The sequence below is a fragment of the Macaca nemestrina genome, chromosome 17 (genome assembly GCF_043159975.1).
Source record: "Macaca nemestrina isolate mMacNem1 chromosome 17, mMacNem.hap1, whole genome shotgun sequence".
NCBI classification, from domain to species: Eukaryota; Metazoa; Chordata; class Mammalia; order Primates; family Cercopithecidae; genus Macaca; species Macaca nemestrina.
The window spans coordinates 49,241,851-49,261,859 of NC_092141.1; the positions used below are offsets into that span (position 1 = coordinate 49,241,851).

The following is a 20,009-nucleotide window of genomic DNA, read 5'->3' on the forward strand; positions in this document are numbered from 1 at the left end:
CAAAGCGAGACACTGTCTCAAAAAAAACAAAAGAAAAAAAAAAGGAGTATAAAAAAATCTTTACAGAAGAATGACAATATAGAAAAAAATACAGAAAAAATAGAAAAGTCTCCATTTTATAATCACTACAGTAATATTTGATTTGGGCAAGAAATAATCCAGATAAAACCATTAAGTAAAGATTATTATGGGACAGAATATTCACATTGTTTCTATCATTCCATAGATCACTTGTTAATTACAAAAGAAAAAAGAGGCCTGGAACGGAGGCTCACGTCTGTAATCCCAACACTTTGGGAGGCTGAGGAGGGCGGATCACCTGAGGTCAGGAGTTTGAGACCAGCCTGGCTAACATGGTGAAACACCATATCTACTACAATTACAAAAATTAGAGAATTTTTTTCTACGAGAATTGCTTGAACCTGGAAGGCAGAGACTGCAGTGAGCCGAGATAGGGCCACTGCACTCCAGCCTGGGTAAGAGGGCAAAGCTCTGTCTAAAAAACAAAAAATAAAATAAAATAGAATCAGGCATGGTGACATGTGCCTGTGGTCCCAGCTACTTGGGGGGGCTGAGGCAGGAGAATCGCTTGAGCCCAGGTGGTGGAGGTTGCAGTGAGCCAAAATTGCGCCACTGCACTTCAGCCTGGGCAACAGAGTGAGAGATTCCTTCTCAAAAAAAAAAAAAGCCCTTATTCTTAGGAGATATATAGAAGAAATTAGGGTTGAAGTGCTATGAAATCTGCAGTTAACTCTCAAATTGTACAGCAGGAAAATTTATTAAAGTTAAAAACGTGAATATTCATAGATATACATACATGTGGGGGCAGGTAGAAAGGGAGGGACACACAGACAAAGAAAATATGGCAAAATGGTAACAACTAGTGATCACTGAACTATTCTTGCAACTCTGAAAAGTTTTAAAAATTTCAAAGGTGTATTATTTTTGAACTGCTCAGGAGGTTTAAATTTTTGAATTCTTTTTTTTTTTTTTTTTTTTTTTGAGACGGAGTCTCGCTGTGTCGCCCAGGCTGGAGTGCAGTGGCCGGATCTCAGCTCACTGCAAGCTCTGCCTCCCGGGTTTTTACGCCATTCTCCTGCCTCAGCCTCCCGAGTAGCCGGGACTACAGGCGCCCGCCACCTCGCCCGGCTAGTTTTTTGTATTTTTTAGTAGAGACGGGGTTTCACCGTGTTAGCCAGGATGGTCTCGAACTCCTGACCTCATGATCCGCCCGTCTCGGCCTCCCAAAATGCTGGGATTACAGGCTTGAGCCACCGCGCCCGGCTGAATTCTTAAAATAAGCAATCAATTGTGAGGAAGTCTGAGAAGCCACAGACTAAGAGAGAAGATGAAAAATAAGTAAAGTAGAATCACAGTAATAAAAGGAACAGAGTTTCAAAATGCTGTGGTCAGTAGCTTCAATGCAAAAGAAAGTTAAATTAAGGACGAACTCAGTAAAGACAACTGGATTCAGCAACTGGGACGTCAGTGATGACCTAGGGTACAGGAGCTTCACTGAAACAGTAGAGTTGGGCCACGTGCCGTGGCCCACACCTATAATCCAGCACTTCGGGAGGCCGAGGCAGGTGGATCTCTTGAGGCCAGGAATTCAAGACAAGCCTGGCCAATATGGTGAAACCCCATCTCTACTAAAAATGCAAAAATTAACCAGATACAGTGGTACGCCCCTATAATCCCAGCTACTCAGGGGGCTGAGGCACGAGAATTGCTTGAACCTGGAAGGCAGAGACTGCAGTGAGCCGAGATTGGGCCACTGCACTCCAGCCTGGGTAAGAGGGCAAGGCTCTGTCTAAAAAACAAAAAATAAAATAAAATAGAATCAGGCATGGTGACATGTGCCTGTGGTCCCAGCTACTTGGGAGGCTGAGGTTGCAGGGTTGCTTGAACACAGGAGTTGGAGGCTGTAGTGTACTACGATCGTATCTGAGAACAGCCACTGCACTCCAACCTGGTCAAATAATGAGACTGTCTCTTTAAAAAAAAAAAAAAAGTAGAATCATAAATCAAAATATGGTAGTGAAAAAAGAATAATGCCTATAATCCCAGCACTTTGGGAGGCCAAGGTGGGTGGACTGCTTGAGCTCAGGAGTTCGAGACCAGCCTGACCAACATGGTAAAACCCCGTCTCTACAAAAACAAAAATTAGTCGGGCATGGTGACATGCACCTGTGATCCCAGCCACTTGGGAGGCTAAGGCTGGAGAATTGCCTGAACCCAGGAGGCAGTGAGCCGAGATCACGCCACTGCACTCCAGCCTGGGTGACCAAGATTTCGCCTCAAAAATTAAAATTAAATTTAAAAAAAAAACAAAAAAAACAGGAAGTCAAAGGAAATCACGTCGGACATCCTTAAGTAGGAAGAGAGGCAGTTGGCTAAAAAGAGTAGAGGGGCTGATAGGAAAGGCTCCAAACAGTTGTAGAGAATGGAAGGATTTATCTAAGGATATGCAGAAAAATTGCTGGGAAGTGCTTAGGGTCGAGGTGAGTTGGGGTCATAGAGTTTTCCCAACAGCAATCTATAGGTTTGTGTGATTTCTGCTAGTAATGCTCAGTAGCTGAGATATAGCAATAAAGGCACACTGACAAGTGAGCTAATGCAGATTAGGGTTTTCCTGAGCAGAAGGTCAATGGAGCTAGCAACTGATACAGTGGCCGATTATGCCCATAAGGCTGGATTCAGAATAAAGTGAAATAAGAAGGGGTCTAAAAAGTTGAGGACAAAAACAGAAAAGTCAAAGAACTAAAGGGCTTAGGGCCAAAAAATAGGCATTGTAGGAATCAAGTAAGTCTAAAGTGAGAAAGTTATTGTTCTATGAAACCACAATATTTCAGAGGTGGAGAATATCTTTGGCCAAAGGTTCTAAAATGTACAGTGGGAGGTGAACTAATGCTGTAGGCAATAGTATTTTGCTTCCATGGTATATTTTTGTTGCAACTGGTAGGGTCAGGTGATGACTGTTGATAGTCTTTTCCTCACTATTCCACTCTAAGCAAATACCTGAATGGTACCATTCCTATAAGAAGTAAACAGTCCCAGGAGGACTAATAAATCCAGACAGAATGTCCAGATTGAAACAACTCACTTACGGGGACACGTGGTTCTACTTTGATATCATCTTAAAGGCTGGGGGAAGAGGTATACTCTTACCACACAGTCAGGTCAGAGGGGTTAGTACTCTGCCTCCAGGATAATTAAAATCAGAAGGAAGGAACTCAAAGGGAGCCTACAGTCATCTTACTTGAGGATTTAGGAAGGAAAGCCCTGAACTTAACCTTAATAACATCTTTATTTTCATTATTTTTGCTATAAGCTTGCTTTCAAGGACAAGGAAGGAGACAATATCAGATCCTCTAGCCAGGATTAAGAAAAGAACCCCAAGAATGGGAAACAATGGCAACCAAGGAAAACCAGAGGCAAACAGCTTAGGTCCTAGATCCCTGGGCCCCAAAATGAGGCCTGACACTTAGCAGTAATTAAGTCTATGGATTTACCAATATACCACCCCCACTTACATGGATGGGGAAAAAAAACCCAATACTCTTTTTTTCACTAGATGTGCCAAAAACATACTTCACCCAAGATCTAATTATGCCTAATATGGTCAGGCCTGATTATCCGATATAAATAACGTATCACAAGGAATGAATCACTTAAGAATCTTGACCAGAGGCTGGGCACAGTGGCTCACACCCGTTATCCCAGGACTTTAGGAGGCTGAGGCAGGCGGATCACTTAAGGTCAGGAGTTTGAGACCAGCCTGGCCAACATGGTGAAACCCCGTCTCTACCAAAAGTACAAAAATTAGCCAGGCGTAGTGGTATACACCTGTAGTCCCAGCTATTGGGGAGGCTGAGGCACGAGAATCACTGGAACCCAAGAGGCAAAGGTTGCAGTGAGCTGAGATTGCTCCACTGCACTCCAGCCTGGGTGATGGAGTGAGACTCTGTTTCAAATAAAAAAAGAAATCTTGACCAGTACTTCTTTCAGTATTTCTGGAACAAGCCCTATTATGCTGCCTTCAATTCTATACCTAACATGTTTTACAGATTAAAAAATCATTAATCTAAAACAATTCCAACAGGAAAGTCAGATAGCAGGTATCAATGCCAACCCACTGAAGCAGAAACTGATGTTAAGAATAGCTAGATGGCTTTTTAAAGACAATTACCAATAAAATTGTGGTGACAATATTTGTTCCTCAGCTTTCAAACTGAGGAGTCATTTATACTGCCTAAATAAAAATCAGCAAGAAGGACCAAAGTTTTACAAGTCTTATAATTTTTTAAAAAGTCATTTTTATTGTCTTTGAAAGTAGTTCTCCACCAGAAGTTTTGTTTTAAGTCAGTGGAGGCCAGGCACAGTGACTCATGCCTGTAATCCCAGCAAAAGGAGGGTGGATCACCTGAGGTCAGGAGTTCGAGACCAGCCTGGCCAATATGGCAAAGCCCCGTCTCTACTAAAAATACAAAAATTAGCTGGGTGTGGTGGGTGCCTGTAATCTCAGCTACTCAAGAGGTTGAGGCAGAAGAATCACTTGAACCCAGGGAAAAAAAAAAAAGACAGTGGAATCTTTTCAGTAATCAATCCCAAACAAGAATAAGAAAACAAACACACACATAATCCATCAGTAATACTAGAAGACATGTGGAATCTCACACCTGAAAAGATAGAGTGGGGATAAAGCAATGGTCCATGATGTAGCAGAGTGGGGTAAGATCAAACCTAAGTGCCTGCAAAGGGGAGTACACAAAAGAAGTTGAATCTATCTACAGAACCCCAATAAAGCAAGGTTCAACATTAGAGGTAAAACTAGAAGAAAGGGAAAAAATTAGACGAATTAGAGACTATAGAAGGCCGAAGGTAGAGGGCTAAAAACAGGGAGATCATCTGCAACTCTGTATAAGGAACAGACAGACCAAAAAGACTCCCATCTCCACACTAAGTCGAAGAACTAACCCTAGGAGAGGTAAATTCTCCGAGACAAAAAAGAGTGAAAGATTAGATCCACAGAGTAAAGTGCTAATGTAAAAACTCGAGTTTGGTGAAAGCCCACGTGTTGAGAGGTAAGATCTCCATCTTCTCTCACTCAGCTCCAGAATGCTTTTTCCAGGCAAAAGAACGGTGGGTCTTTCTTAGCACCAACTGATCCTCCCCAGAAAAAAGATCTACAGACAGTACGTATTTATTTATTTATTTATTTGAAATTGAATTTCGCTCTTGTTGTCCACGCTGGAGTGCAACGGTGCGATCTCCGCTCACTGCAACCTCTGCCTCCCAGGCTCAAGCGATTCTCCTGCCTCAGCACCCCCAAACCAGATGGCCAGGCTGGTTTTGAAGTCCTGACCTCAGGTGATCAACCTGCCTCAGCCTCCCAAAGTGCTGGGATTACAGGCGTGAGCCACGGCACCCAGCCCTACAGACACTATTATTTGAAGTTCTTGATCAAGTGCCAGCTAACCACTTGACTACCCTGCAGAGAAGCTTACACACACAGAACTTCTGATCAGCTTTTCAGAGTTCTACTCTGAAACATGAATAACTGGGCCAGGCACAGTGGATGGATTATTGAGGCCTAGGCGGACAGATCACTTGAGGTCAGGAGTTTGAGATAAGGCCGACAACATGGTGAAACCCTGTCACTACTAAAAATGCAAAAATTAGCCAGGCATGGTGGCGCATGCCTGTAATCCCAGCTACTTGGGTGGCTGAGGCACAAGAATCGCTTGAACCCAGGAGGTGGAGATTGTAGTGAGCCAAGACTGCGTCACCACTACACTCCAGCCTAGACGACAGAGCAAGACTCCATCTCAAAAAAAGAAGAAAGAATAATCAATGAATGACACCAGACATCTAAAGAAGGCCTCTAACATGGAACAAAGTGACTAAAACTGACTAAATCAAAGTCAAAGAAACAGAACTCAAAAAAGAACATGCATAAAACAAAATAATATTTCAAATAATTATAATTAAAACTGAGGCAGGCCAGGTGTGGTGGCTCACACCTGCAATCTCAGCACTTTGGGAGGCCGAGGCGGATGGATTGCCTGAGGTCAGGAGTTCAAGACCAGTCTGGCCAACATGGTGAAAACCCATATCTGCTAAAAATACAAAAATTAGCTGGGTGTGGTAGAAGGCGCCTGTAATCCCAGCTACTCAGGAGGCTGAGGCAGGAGAATTGCTTGAACCCAGGAGGCAGGGGTTGCAGTGAGCCAAGATTGCACCACTGCACTCAAAATTGTGCAAGAGTGAGACTCTGTCTCAAAAAAGGTATTAAAATTAAAATTAAAAAAATAATAAAACTCTCAGAGGGATAAAAGAAGATATTATACTCATAAAACAGGTTGCTATAAAACAAAAACAATACAAAGAATTCTGGAGAATCACAAATACAACAGCTTTAAAAAAATTTAGTAGAATGGCTGGGCATGGTGGCTCACACCTATAATCCCAGCACTTTGGGAGGCCAAGGCGGGCGGATCACCTAAGTCGGGAGTTTGTGACCAGACTGACCAACATGGAGGAACCCTGTCTCTACTAAAAATACAAAATTAGCCGGGCGTGGTGGCGCATGCCTGTAATCCCAGCTACTCAGGAGGCTGAGGCAGGAGAATTGCTTGAACCCGGGAGGCGGAGGTTGCGATGAGCCAAGATAGGGCCATTGCACTCCAGCCTGGGCAACAAGAGCAAAACTTCGTCTCAAAAAAAAAATTCAGTAGAAGAAAGTAAACAACAAGACAAAGAAATGGAAATGTGGAAAAGATAAGAAAAATCAGATGATCAGTTAAGGAGATCCAACATCCAACTAATTGCAATTCCAAGAAGAGAAGACAGTGGGAAGGAAATTATCAAATAAATCACCTAAGAAAATTTCCTAGAACTGAAAGACTAAAGCTTTAAGATTAAAAGAATAAAAATAGGCTGGGCACAGTGGCACACACCTGTAATCCCAACACTTTGGGAGCCAAAACAGAACAACTACTTGAGGCCAGGAGTTCCAGGTCAGCCTGGGAAACACAGGAAGACCTTGTCTCTATGAAACATTTTAAAAATGAACTGGGCATGGTGGCATGCGTCTGTAGTCCTGGCTACTCAGAAGTTGTGGCAGAAGGATTGCTTGAGCCCAGGAGTTACAGGTTACAGTGAGGTATGATCACACCACCTCACTCCAGCCTAGGAAACAGAGTGAGACTCTGTCTCTTAAAAATAAAAAAATTAATTTAATTAATAGGCCGCGCACAGTGGGTCACACCTGTAATTCAATCCCAGCACTTTGGGTGGCCGAGGCAGGTGGATCACTTGAGCCCAGGAGTTCAACACCAGCCTGGGCAACATGGTGAGTGCCCATCTCTACATTTTTTTATTAGCCAGGCCTGGTGGTGCGTGCCTGTGGTCCCAGCTACTCAGGAGACTGAGGTGGGAGGATAGCTTGAGCCCAGGAGTTTGAGGTTGCACTTAGCTATGATTGGATCACTGCACTCCTGCCTAGGTGACAGGGCGAGACCCTATCAAAAACTAAATAAAAATAATAAAGTCAAAGCAAGACACATCACTATAAAAACTTAGATCAGAAATAAAGAGAAAATCTTAAATATTTCCACAGAAAAATAGGCCATGCGTAAAGGATTGGGAATCAGAATGCCAAAGCACTTCAACAGAAACTCTCGAGTACAGAAGAAAATTGAGCAAAATTCTAAGTGAAAATAATTTTCAACTCTAATAACATAATCAAGTAAATATAAACTTAAAGAAATCTCAAATATACAATATGGATATATTTTTATTATAAATGTATCTTTATGTACCTTTTCTGAGGGAGCCACTAGTAGAGTGTCACCAAAACAAGGGCATAAACTAAGAAAAAGGAAAAGCTATGGGATCCAGGAAACAAAAGATTCAACACTGAAGGAGCCAAGAGGATTCCAGGGATTGTGGTGAAGAAAGAGTCCAGTCATAACAGTTGTGACTAAAGAGCTACTACTCCAGATGGGAGCAGGCGGATAGAAAGTTCCTAAGATATGCCTCTGGGAAATAAATGGAACTGATAGATTATCTTATAAGTCTGATCAAAGAACAGTAGACTGAAAGGCATTTTACAAAATTGTTGTAAGGTATCAGAGGACAATAGTAGATTCAAAGAAAGCAAAACAAAATGAGAGGATGAGATAAAGGAGGGTGAAGTAAACAAGATTAATATCCTTAACTCTCATAAAAGAAAGTTAATACAGCCAGGAGCGGTGGCTCACCCTGTAATCCCAACACTTTGGGAGGCCGAGGCAGGCCAATCCCCTGAGGTCAGGAGTTTGACACCAGCATGGCCAACATGGCGAAACCGCATCTCTACTAAAAATACAAAAATTAGCCAGGTGTGGTGGTGGGTGCCTGTAATCCCAGCCACTCAAGAAGCTGAAGCAGGAGAATCGCTTTAACCCGGGAGGTGGAAGTTGCAGTGAGTCGAGATCACGCCACTGCACTCCAGCCTGGGCAACAGAGTGAGGCTCTGTCTCTAAAAAAACAAAAAATTTGAAAACTGCTGAATTAAAAAGATAGCAGTTGGCCAGATGTGGTGGCTCATGCCTGTAATCCCAGCACTTTGGGAGGCGGAGGCGGGCAGATCACCTTAGGTCGGGAGTTCGAAACCAGCCTGACCAACATGCAGAAACCCCATGGAGAAACCGCGTCTCTACTAAAAATGCAAAATTAACTGGGCATGGTGGCACATGCCTGTAATCCCACCTCCTAGGGAGACTGAGGCAGGAGAATCGCTTGCACCTGGGAGGCAGAGGTTGCGGTGAGCCGCGATCGCGCCATTGCACTCCAGCCTGAGCAACAAGAGCGAAACTCTGTTTCAAAAAAAAAAAAAAAAAAAGATAGGCCGGGCGCGGTGGCCACACCTGTAATCTCAGCACTTTGGGAGGCCGAGATGGGCGGATCACGAGGTCAGGAGATCGAGACCATCCTGGCTAACATGGTGAAAACCCCATCTCTACTAAAAATACAAAAAATTAGCCGGGAGTGGTGGCAGGAACCTGTAGTCCCAGCTACTTGGGAGGCTGAGGCAGGAGAATGGCGTGAACCTGGGAGGCGGAGCTTGCAGTGAGCCGAGATCCTGCCACTACACTCCAGCCTGGATGACAGAGCGAGACTCTGTCTCAAAAAAAAAAAAAAAAAAATAGCAGTAGGCCAGGCGCAGTGGCTCACGCCTGTAATCCCAGCAGTTTGGGAGGCTGAGACAGGTACATCACCTGAGGTCAGGAGTTCGAGACCAGCCTGGCCAGTATGGTGAAATCCCGTCTATACTAAAAATACAAAAATTAGCCAGGCATGGTGGTAGGCGCCTGTAATCCTAGCTACTAGGGAGGCTGGGGCAGGAGAATCACTTGAATCTGGGAGGCAGAGGTTGCAGTGAGCTGAGATTGCACCACTGCACTCCAGCCTGGACAACAGAGTGAGAGTTCATCTCAAAAAAAAAAAAAAAAAAAAAAAAAAAACAAAAAACAGAAAGAGAAATAGCAGTATATACTTATTACTTAGAAATGAGACCAGAAGGCCGGGCGCGGTGGCTCACGCCTGTAATCCCAGCACTTTGGGAGGCCGAGGCGGGCAGATCACAAGGTCAGGAGATCGAGACCACGGTGAAACCCCGTCTCTACTAAAAATACAAAAAATTAGCCGGGCGCAGTTGTGGGCGCCTGTAGTCCCAGCTACTCGGGAGGCTGAGGCAGGAGAATGGCGTGAACCCGGGAGGCGGAGCTTGCAGTGAGCCGAGATTGCGCCACTGCACTCCAGCCTGGGCTGGGCGACAGAGCGAGACTCCGTCTCAAAAAAAATAAAAAGAAAAAAAAATAAAAAGAAATGAGACCAAAAACAGCAAAGTTACCTCAACAACTAATTGCAAGAGCTCTCTTTTCCACCCTCAACAAGCAGAAATAAAAATAGGAATAACAGTAATGAAACATACCTCACATTCTAAAAGGTATTGCAACTGTGTTAGAAATACATTTTTTGCTGGGTGCGGTGGCTCATGCCTGTAATCCCAGCACTTTGGGAGGCCGAGGCAGGCAGATCACCTGAGGTCAGGAGATCAAGATCATCCTGGCCAATATGGTGAAATCCCATTTCTACCAAAAATACAAAAAAGTAGCTGGGCGTGGCGGTGTGTGCCTGTAGTCCCAGCTACTTGGGAGGCTGAGGCAGGAGAATTACTTGAACGTGGGAGATGGAGGTTGCAGTGAGCCGAGATCGCGCCACCGCACTCCAGCCTGGGCGACAGAGAACGACTCCATCTCAAAAAAAAAGAAATACATTTTTTCTGTAAGACACTGGGTCTTGCCACATTGCTCAGGCAACCCTTGAACTCCTAGTTCAAGCAATCCTCCTGCCTCAGTCACCCAAGTATCCAGGTATGCATCACTGTACCTGGCTTGAGATACATTTTTTTGACTGCAAATTTTAGGCTAAAATGTTACAACAATTAAAAATATGAGGTGATTGCTTCTTGGCCTTTTGGCTAAGATCCAGTGTAAGAATACGGTGTGAGAGGACTAAAAAGGGGGAGTGGAAATCACCTTTTTAAGCACCTTCATGGCAAATATTTTCCCAGTATTTGCTCCTGTTACTTTTCGTACTTGAAAAACCTGGATTAAAAAAAAGTGTGCGTTATTCAAAGGCAAACTATGTCAGGCATACTCCCTTAATTCCTAGTTATAAGAAACATATGCCACAGCAGTTTACATTATAAAAACTACGTGCAAAAATGATCAGCTAAAAGAACAGACCACATTAACGATCATGACTTTCCTGTTTGTCCTGCTGCCATCTGGTGGTAATGTTGGACAATGACCATCTAATAATAAACACTGTTACTTCGTATTAATATATAAAATCCTACTTAGAACAAGCTATAACAGTGTTCCCAGAAGCATAATGCCACCTTAAAAATTATAAAATATTTCATAAATTTCTTTCAAGGTTGCCACTGCCTTTGCTTCACATAAAACTATTTAAAAATAGTTGACAGGAAATTACTGTTTACCTATTACTTAATATAGCTTGTACTTATACTTGGTCCTCTGAATCTATAGGTTCAGCAGCCGCGGATTCAACCAACCTCAGAATGAAAATATTTGGGGGGAAAAACAATAAACAATACAAATAATAAAAAATAATATAAATATGGCCAGGTGCGGCGGCTCACACCTGTAATCCCAGCACTTTGGGAGGCCGACTCAGGCGGATCACCTGAGGTCAGGAGTTCAAGACCAGCCTGGCCAACATGGCGAAACTTCGTCTCTACCAAAAATATAAAAATTAGCTGGATGTAGTGGTGCACGCCTGTAATCCCAGCTACTCAGGAGACTGAGGCAGGAGAATCACTTGAATCTGGAAGGCAGAGGTTGCAGTGAGCTGAGATCGCGCCACTGCACTCCAGCCTATGGGAAAGAGTGAGACTCCGTCTCAAAAATAAAAAAAAAGAAAATAAAAAACCAAGTATATGGGAGGATGCATGTAGCTTATATGCAAATACTGTGCCATTTTATATAAGGCACTTGAGCACTGGCAGATTTCATTATCTGCAAAGGTCTTGGAATCAGCCCCCCTTATCCCTCCCCCATACTGAAAGACAACTATAAACATTTTCATGCAACACCTAAAGTATGTGAGATTCAAAGTGCATGTGTTGCACATTCAGGATGATTAGAAATTAGAATGTGTTCTTAAGCATAAGAATAGACTACAAATGTCTGCTTTGCAAAAATTAACACTACACAATAGCAAAAATAGTTCTTAAAACTTAATCCTAACCAAGTTGTTATCTAAATTATTTTGATAAGAGAATAGTTTGGTAAAAATTTTCGTGGGCAGAACTCATAAAAGTGATGTCTTAAGTTATAAAGCCTTGGGCAAAACTGTGAAACTAAATAGTTTTCTTCAGTTTTTTTCCCCCTTTTTATATTCCTTCAGCTTCCTCAATTCTATTGCTCCAGATAACCAGCTGAGACTAAGGTCTCAGTAACAGATAACAACTTAGAGTGCCATGTCTCTTGTAAGCAAGGAGGAGTTTATTTTTAAAGAGGATACCATTTAACCAAAGTAAAGAATGAACCCTCTAATAATAGACTTTGCCTGGTATAGCTGCCTCCTTATTTATTCCACAAATATTGACTGAGTACCTATTATGTGCCAGGCTTTTACATGTGTGGTGGTATGAAGGGAAGGGAAAACTGAACTTCTGTACATCCCTCAAACATACCAGCTAAGTGGTCATGATCATATCCTTTGCTGACAGCTGACAAAGATTGAAGATGACTGCTGGAACCAGGGCATAAAAATCAATCTATTCAAGACAGACAACAGCTCTCATTTCAAAAATATTGCCTACCTTTCCATAGCCCCCTTTACCAAGTACCCGAAGTAGCTCAAAACATTCTGGTCTGATTTTTTCTGGCCCTCTGTTCACACTAGTTTCTGAGATTTCAAATTTCTCACAATGTTCCATGCCACTGGGAAGAAAAGCAAAACCAAAAATAAATTTGCAAAAAGTTAAATTACTTTCAGCATATAGTCAAGAAAAAGGAGAAAAAGAAATGTAATATAATTAAGTAAAAGGAAAAAAGTACATGACAGCAAATTATCTGTGCTCTAAACAAACAGAACAGCAGGTCAAGATGAGGGTGGCCCGATAATTATTTACCTCCTTGTTCACAGAATGTGAATCAATTATTTACTTATTTTATAAATGTTTATTTTATGTACAAAGAGGTATTGTACAAAGAGGTATGTACAAAGAGGTTTTTCACTGGGTAGGTGCCTTGGATAATCCATTCAAGGAAGATCGCTTACTCCAACTTAATGAAACCTATGTCCTTTGTGTACTGATGGAAACACTGGCGGAACATATTGTGGCCGTATTTCTGGATCAGACCTTGCTGGTTTGAGCAGATGCAACAAGAGCAAGAACCCTGACTCAATTTTCACGGGTGACTCCAATACAGCTGCTGGTGACCCATCTTGCTCTTAGGAGTGCAACGATGTAAAAGAAGACAATTATTTATTTTCATAAGCATCAAGCACCCCAAAACTAAGGTAAATTAGAACAAATTTATTAAATTGACAAAGAAAAAAAGTCTTCTAGTTATTCAAATTTACTTCATTCAAAATATCTATGAAATTAGGTATTATCCAATCTCATTTGGCAATGTCAGCAGAAAATCTGGGATCTTTCCAAAACTACCCAATTAGTTCACATCATGGTACAAAATTTCTTCTCTATATCTTTTTTTTTAAGTTATTAGCTTAATTTCAAGAATCCAACAGGCGTGGTAGCTTAATCCCAGCACTTTGGGAGGCTGAGGTGGGCGGACCACTTGAGGTCTGGAGTTCAAGACCAGCCTGGCCAACATGGTAAAACCCTGTCTTCACTAAAAATACAAAAATTCCAGCCTGGCCAACATGGGGAAATCCTGTCTCTATTAAAAATACAAAAATTAGCTGGGCGTCGTGGCAGGAACCTATAATCCCAGCTACTCGGGAGGCTGGGGGAGAAGAGCGAGACTTTGTCTCAAAATAAAAAAAAAAAAATTAGCCAGGTGTGGTGGTGCACACCTGTAGTCCCAGCTACTTGGCAGGCTGAGGCAGGACAATTGCTTGAACCCAGGAGGTGGAGGTTGCGGTGAGCCAAGATCATGCCACTGTGCTCCAGCCTGGGTGACAGAGGGAGACTCCCTCTCCAAAAAAATAAAAATATAGAATCCAAAAGGGGTAGCAATTGTCTCTGTCATTTAAATGTACATGAGTGATCTATCTTCTCACTCTTCTCCTACACCAAGGCTTTTTACTTGAGTGTACGATACAGAGCACATTAATCACCATACTCACCTAATGGAGCTTGTCTAAAATGACTTAAGATTACGTGAATTTCATTTTTGTTGTCGTTGAGACTGAGTCTCGCTCTGTCGCCCAGCTAACTTTTGAATTTTAAGAAGAGACAGGGTTTCGCCGTGTTGGCCAGGCTGGTCTCGAACTCCTGACCTCAAATGACCCGCCCACCTCGGCCTCCCCAAGTGCTGGGATTACAGGTGTGAGTCACTGTGCCCAGCTGGATTGCATGAATTTCTGTTTGAATGACTGTATGAATTTCTGTTTGTATATTAAAGCAAAACAAAGCATTTGACTTTTTGAGGCATTTCTACAAATTTTTCTGTAAGAGAAGATTAAAACTGTGGCTCTCTATATTAAACTAACAACTCAGATTCATATTCAGTACTCTGAATCTGAATTAATATCTTTTCCTCAAAATTCATATATAATCTCAAAACTCTGATAGATTACAATATCGATCAGAGTTTGGTGCCAAATTCAATACATCAAGTTGATAAATATGACTACATATTTAAGAACAGGTTACTGGAATCACTTGATTGCTATGAAATAGAACTGATAAAACCTACTTGTAAGAAAGACAACACAATGAACATCTCTTCATATAAACTTACAGTTCATATGGTCCAACTCCCCCATGGTCCATGCTTTCATTTAACTGACCCTGAAAAATATGTTAAATTTCAGAAATAATCTCATAAACATAAAATTTAAAGGTTTAATTCTTTGCTCCATAACTGAAAGAGAATGAATGAAATAAACCAGTCTAAAAATTCTCTTATACTTCAACAACAGGCAAATATGGTAATGAATAAATATAGTACACAAACAACATTGTGTGAATTTCACTCTCAATTATTTTACCAATAGAGATGAGGTCTTTCTCCGTTGCCCAAATTGGAATGCAGTCAGTAGCTATTAAGGGGTATGATCATAGCATACCAGAGCCTTAAACTCAAGTGATTCTTCTACCTCAGTGTTCCAAGTAGCTGGGACTACAGGCACCCGTCTTTTTCTTTTTTTCTTTCCTTTTTTGAGATGGAGTCTCACTCTCTCACCCAGACTGGAGTGCAACAGTGCCATCTCGGCTCACTGCAACCTCTGCCTCCCAGGTTCCAGTGTTTCTCCCACCTTGGCCTCCCGAGTAGCTGGGAGTACAGGCATGTACCACCACGCCTGGCTAATTTTTTTTTTTTTTTTTTTTTTGAGATGGAGTCTTGCTCTGTCGCCCAGGCTGGAGTGCAGTGGCGCAATCTTGACTCACTGCAACCTCCACCTCCCGGGTTCAAGCAATTCCCCTGTCTCAGCCTCCCAAGTAGCTGGGATTATAGGTGCCTGCCACCACACCCGGCTAATTTTTTGTATTTTTAGTAGAGACAGGGTTTCACCATGTTGGCCAGGCTGGTCTCAAACTCCCAACCTCAGGTGATCCGCCCTCCTCGGCCTACCAAAGTGTTGGGATTACAGGCGTGAGCCACCACGCCCGGCCCCAGCTTTTGCTTTTAATTTTATATGACAGGCCAGGTGTGGTGGCTCACGCCTGTAATCCCAGCACTTTGGGAGGCCGACGGGGTCAGGAGTTCGATACCAGCCTGGCCTATATGGGGAAATCCCGTCTCTACTAAAAATACAAAAAGTAGCCAGGTGTGGTGGCACATGCCTGTAGTTCCAGCTACTTGGGAGGCTGAGGCAGGAGAATTGCTTGAACCCAGAAGGCAGAGGTTGCAGTGAGCCAAGATTGCACCACTGCACTCCAGCCTGGGCGACAGAGCAAGACTCCATCTCAAAAAAACAAAAAACAAACAAACAAAAACAAAAGCTGGGTGCGGTGGCTCATGCCTGTAACCCCAGCACTCTGGGAGGCCAAGGCGGGCAGATCGCCTGAGGTTGAGGGTTCGAGAGCAGCCTGACCAACATGAAGAAATCCCATCTCTACTAAAAAAATACAAAATTAGTCGGGCGTGGTGGCCCATGCCTGCAATGCCAGCTACTCGGGAGGGTGAGGCGGGAGACTCGCTTTAACCCGGAAGGCAGAGATGGCAGTGAGCCGAGATCGCGCCATTGTACTCCAGTCTGGGCAACAAGAGCAAAACTGTCTCAAAAAAAAAAAAAATTCTTTTACATGACAACTAAACTATAGAGGCTACTCATCACTAATCAAAAAATAAAACCAAGTGGATTATCCATCAAAATGTACATTTTATCTATTTGATTTATCTATTTGAAAATGTGTATTTTCGGCCGGGCGCAGTGGCTCATGCCTGTAATCCCAGCACTTTGGGAGGCCGAGGAAGGTGGATCACCTGAGGTCAGAAGTTTGAGACCATCCTGGCCAACAAGGTGAAACCCCATCTCTACCAAAAATACAAAAATTAGCTGGGCGTGGTGGTGGGTGCCTGTAGTCCCAGCTACTGGGGAGGCTGAAGCAGGAGAATTGCTTGAATATGGGAAGCAAAGGTTGCAGTGAGCAGAGACTGCGCCACTGCACTCCAGCCTGAGTGACAGAGTGAGACTCTGCACCCCCCCCAAAAAAGGAAAAAATATATGTATTTTGTGTATTAAGAAATTAAAGGCACTACATTCTGAGTATGACTTAACAAATCAAATGATTTACACACAGTGCTATTTTGATGTGCTTTTAACACACAGAGTAACATAATGCTATAAACTAAGCCTATGGTACCCACAACTAGTCCAGGGTATCTAGTGTAAAATGCAGCCAATCAAGACAAAATAATTAAGCAACACTGTCAAACAGTTAGAAGTCATGCTGGCCACACATTTAATCTGACCATAGAATAAATGGGTGCAAAATTTAAATAACCTTCTATATACTAGCAATGAACAACCCCAAAATGAAATGAAGATAACAATTCCATTCATAATACCATCACTAAGAAGTAGCTTAGAAAAAAATTTATGGCAGGTACAGTGGCATAAATACGTCCGGAGGCCAAGGCAGGAGGATTACTTGGAGTTCAAGACCAGCCTGGCCAACCTAGTAAGATCTTGCCTGCACAAAAAAATTTTAAAAATTAGCTGAATGTGGTGGCACATGCCTGTAGTCCCAGCTACTTAGAAGACTGAGGTGGCAGGATTACATGAGTCCAGGAGGTCATAGCTACAATGTGCCATGATTGTGCCACTGTATTCCAGCCTGGGCAACAGAGTGAGATTGTCTCAAAAAAAAAAAAAAAAAAATCAACCAAAGTGTAAGACTTATATACTGAAAACAATGAAAACATAAAACATTGCTGAATACAATTAAAGACAACCTAAATAAATGGAAAGGCATTCCATGTTTATGGATCAGAAGATTTAACATTGTTAAGATGGCAATACTAACCAAATTGGTCACAGATTCAACTGAATCCTATCAAAACCCCAGGTTCCTTTCTTGCAGAAATCGAAAAGCTGATCCTAAAATTCATATAGAAATGCAAGGGACAGTTGGGCATAGTGGCTCATACCTATAATCCCAGCACTTTGGGAGGCTTAGGCGGGCGGATCACGAGGTCAGGAGATCGAGACCATCCTGGCCAACATGGTGAAACCCTGTCTCTACTAAAAATACAAAAGAGTAGCCGGGCGTGGCGGCAACTGTAGTCCCAGCTACTCGGGAGGCTGAGGCAGGAGAATGGTGTGAGCCCAGGAGGCGGAGCTTACAGTGAGCCGAGATTACGCCACTGCACTTCAGCCTGGGCGACAGAGCAAGACTCCGTCTCAAAAAAAAGAAAAAAAAGAAAAAGAAAAAGAAAGAAATGCAAGTGACCAGATGGGAAAGGTGGTTCACGTCTATAATCCCAGCACTTTGTGGGGGGCCAAAGAACATGGATCACCTGAGGTCAGGAGTTTGAAACCAGCTTGGCCAACACAGCGAAACCCTGTCTCTACTAAAAATACAAAAATTAGCCAGGTGCGGTGGAGGGCGCCTGTAATCTCAGCTACTCAGGAGGTTGAGGCAGAAGAATTGCTTGAACCCGTGAAGCAGAGGTTGCAGTGAGCGAGATCATTCCATTGCACTCCAGCCCAGGTGACAGAGTGAGACTCCATCTCAAAAAAAAAAAAGAAAGAAAGGAAGAAATGCAAGGGACCCAGGCCAGGTGTGGTGGCTCACACCTGTAATCCTAGCACTTTAGGAGGCTGAGATAGGTGGATCACTTGAGGTCAGGAGTTCAAGACCAGTCTGGCTAATATGGTGAAACCCCATGTCTACTAAAAATACAAAAATTAGCCAAAGTGGTGATACATGCTTGTAATCCCAGCTAATCAGGACTGAGGAGAAGAATGGCTTGAACCCAGGAGACGGAGGTTGCAGTGAGCTGAGATCGTGCCACTGCACACTCCAGCCTGGGCAACGAAGCTAGACTTTGTCTCAAAAAAAAAAAAAAAGAAAGAAATGCAAGGGACCCAAAATAACTGATACAATCTTGAAAAAACAAAGTTGGAGAACTGAAACTTCCCCATTTCAAAACATGTTACAAAGCTACAGCCATCAAGACAGTGTGGTAGTGGCATAAAGAAAGACATATAGATCAAGAGAACAGAACTGAGAGTCTAGAAATAAACTCTTATATTTATATTGCCAACTAATTTTTGATAAAACTTCCAAAAATATTCATTAGGCAAGAGGTAATCTTTCAATAAATGTGTTGGAACAACTGGATATCACATACAATTCAAATAATGATGCTAGGACAACTGGGTATCTATATGCTACTTCATACTATACACAAAAATTAACTCAAAATGGAGCAAAGACCTAAATACAGGAGCTAAGACTATAAAACTCGAGCTGAGTGTGGTGTTGCGTGCCTGTAGTCCCAGCTATCAAGGAGGCTGAGGCAGGATGAACACCTGAGCCCGGGAGTTCCACTCCAGCCTGGGCAACATAGCGAGACCTCCGCCTCCAAAAAAAAATCCTCTCAAGGGCCAGGCGCAGTGGCTCACACCTGTAATCCCAACACTTTGGGAGGCTGAGGTGGGTGGATCACCTGAGGTCAGGAGTTCAAGACCATTCAGACCAATGTGGTGAAACCCCGTCTCTACTAAAAACGCAAAACATTAGCCGGGCATTGTGGCCGGAGCCTGTAATCCCAGCTACTCAGGAGGCTGAGGCAGGAGAATTGCTTGAACCCAGGAGGCGGAGGTTGTAGTGAGCTGAGATCGTGCCATCGCACTCCAGCCTGGGCAACAAGAACAAAATTCCATCTCAAAAAAAAAAAATCCTTCCAAAACTTAACAAGAAAATAAAATTATTGGCCGGGCACGGTGGCTCAAGCCTGTAATTCCAGCACTTTGGGAGGCCGAGACGGGCGGATCATGAGGTCAGGAGATCGAGACCATCCTGGCTAAAAAACGGTGAAACCCCGTCTCTACTAAAAAATACAAAAAACTAGCCGGGCGAGGTGGCGGGCGCCTGTAGTCCCAGCTACTCGGGAGGCTGAGGCAGGAGAATGGCCTAAACCCGGGAGGCGGAGCTTGCAGTGAGCTGAGATCCGGCCACTGCACTCCAGCCTGGGCGACAGAGCGAGACTCCGTCTCAAAAAAAAAAAAAAAAAGAAAAGAAAATTATTAGAAGAAGCATAGGAGGGGCCGGGCGCGGTGGCTCACACCTATAATACCAGCACTTTGGGAGGCTGAGGTGGGCGGATCACGAGGTCAGGAGATCGAGACCATCTTGGCTAACATGGTGAAACCCAGTCTCTACTAAAAATACAAAAAATTAGCCGGGAGTGGTGGCAGGCGCCTGTAGTCCCAGCTACTTGGGAGGCTGAGGCAGGAGAATGGCGTGAACCCGGGAGGCGGAGCTTGCAGTGAATCGAGATTGTGCCACTGCACTCCAGCCTGGATGACAGAGTGAGACTCTGTCTCAAATAAAAAAAAAAAAAAAAAAAAAAAGAAAAGAAGAGGAAGAAGAAGAAGCATAGGAGGGAGTAAATCTTCATGATCCTGGGGAAAGCAATAATGTATGAAAGTTTCTTACATACATTACCCAAAGCACAAACAATTTAAAAAATCAATAAACTGATTTACTGAAAATGTAAAACCTTTGCATGTCAAAAGACACCAACACCATCAAGAAAGCTAAAAGAGACTGAGCACAGCGG

At 43.1% G+C, this 20,009-nt stretch overlaps 1 protein-coding gene and 1 pseudogene across 6 annotated transcripts in view; both read right to left on the reverse strand.

The window, feature by feature from the left end:
* The window catches only part of LOC105476846 (ribosomal protein S6 kinase B1), a 62,049-nt gene that overhangs the window by 28,423 nt on the left and 13,617 nt on the right, over positions 1-20,009 (reverse strand). For all 6 annotated transcript variants that reach the window (XR_011615687.1, XM_011733110.3, XM_071082832.1 and 3 more), the window contains exons 2-4: positions 14,514-14,563; positions 12,401-12,521; positions 10,587-10,655 (exon numbers count right to left, since the gene is read on the reverse strand). Coding sequence is in view for 5 of the 6 variants with exons in the window: in XM_011733110.3 (XP_011731412.1) it covers positions 10,587-10,655; positions 12,401-12,521; positions 14,514-14,563 (240 nt within the window). In the remaining variant the exon portion in view is untranslated. The remainder of the gene's footprint in view (positions 1-10,586; positions 10,656-12,400; positions 12,522-14,513; positions 14,564-20,009) is intronic.
* On the reverse strand, positions 12,528-14,507 carry LOC112425751 (small ribosomal subunit protein uS14-like; annotated as a pseudogene).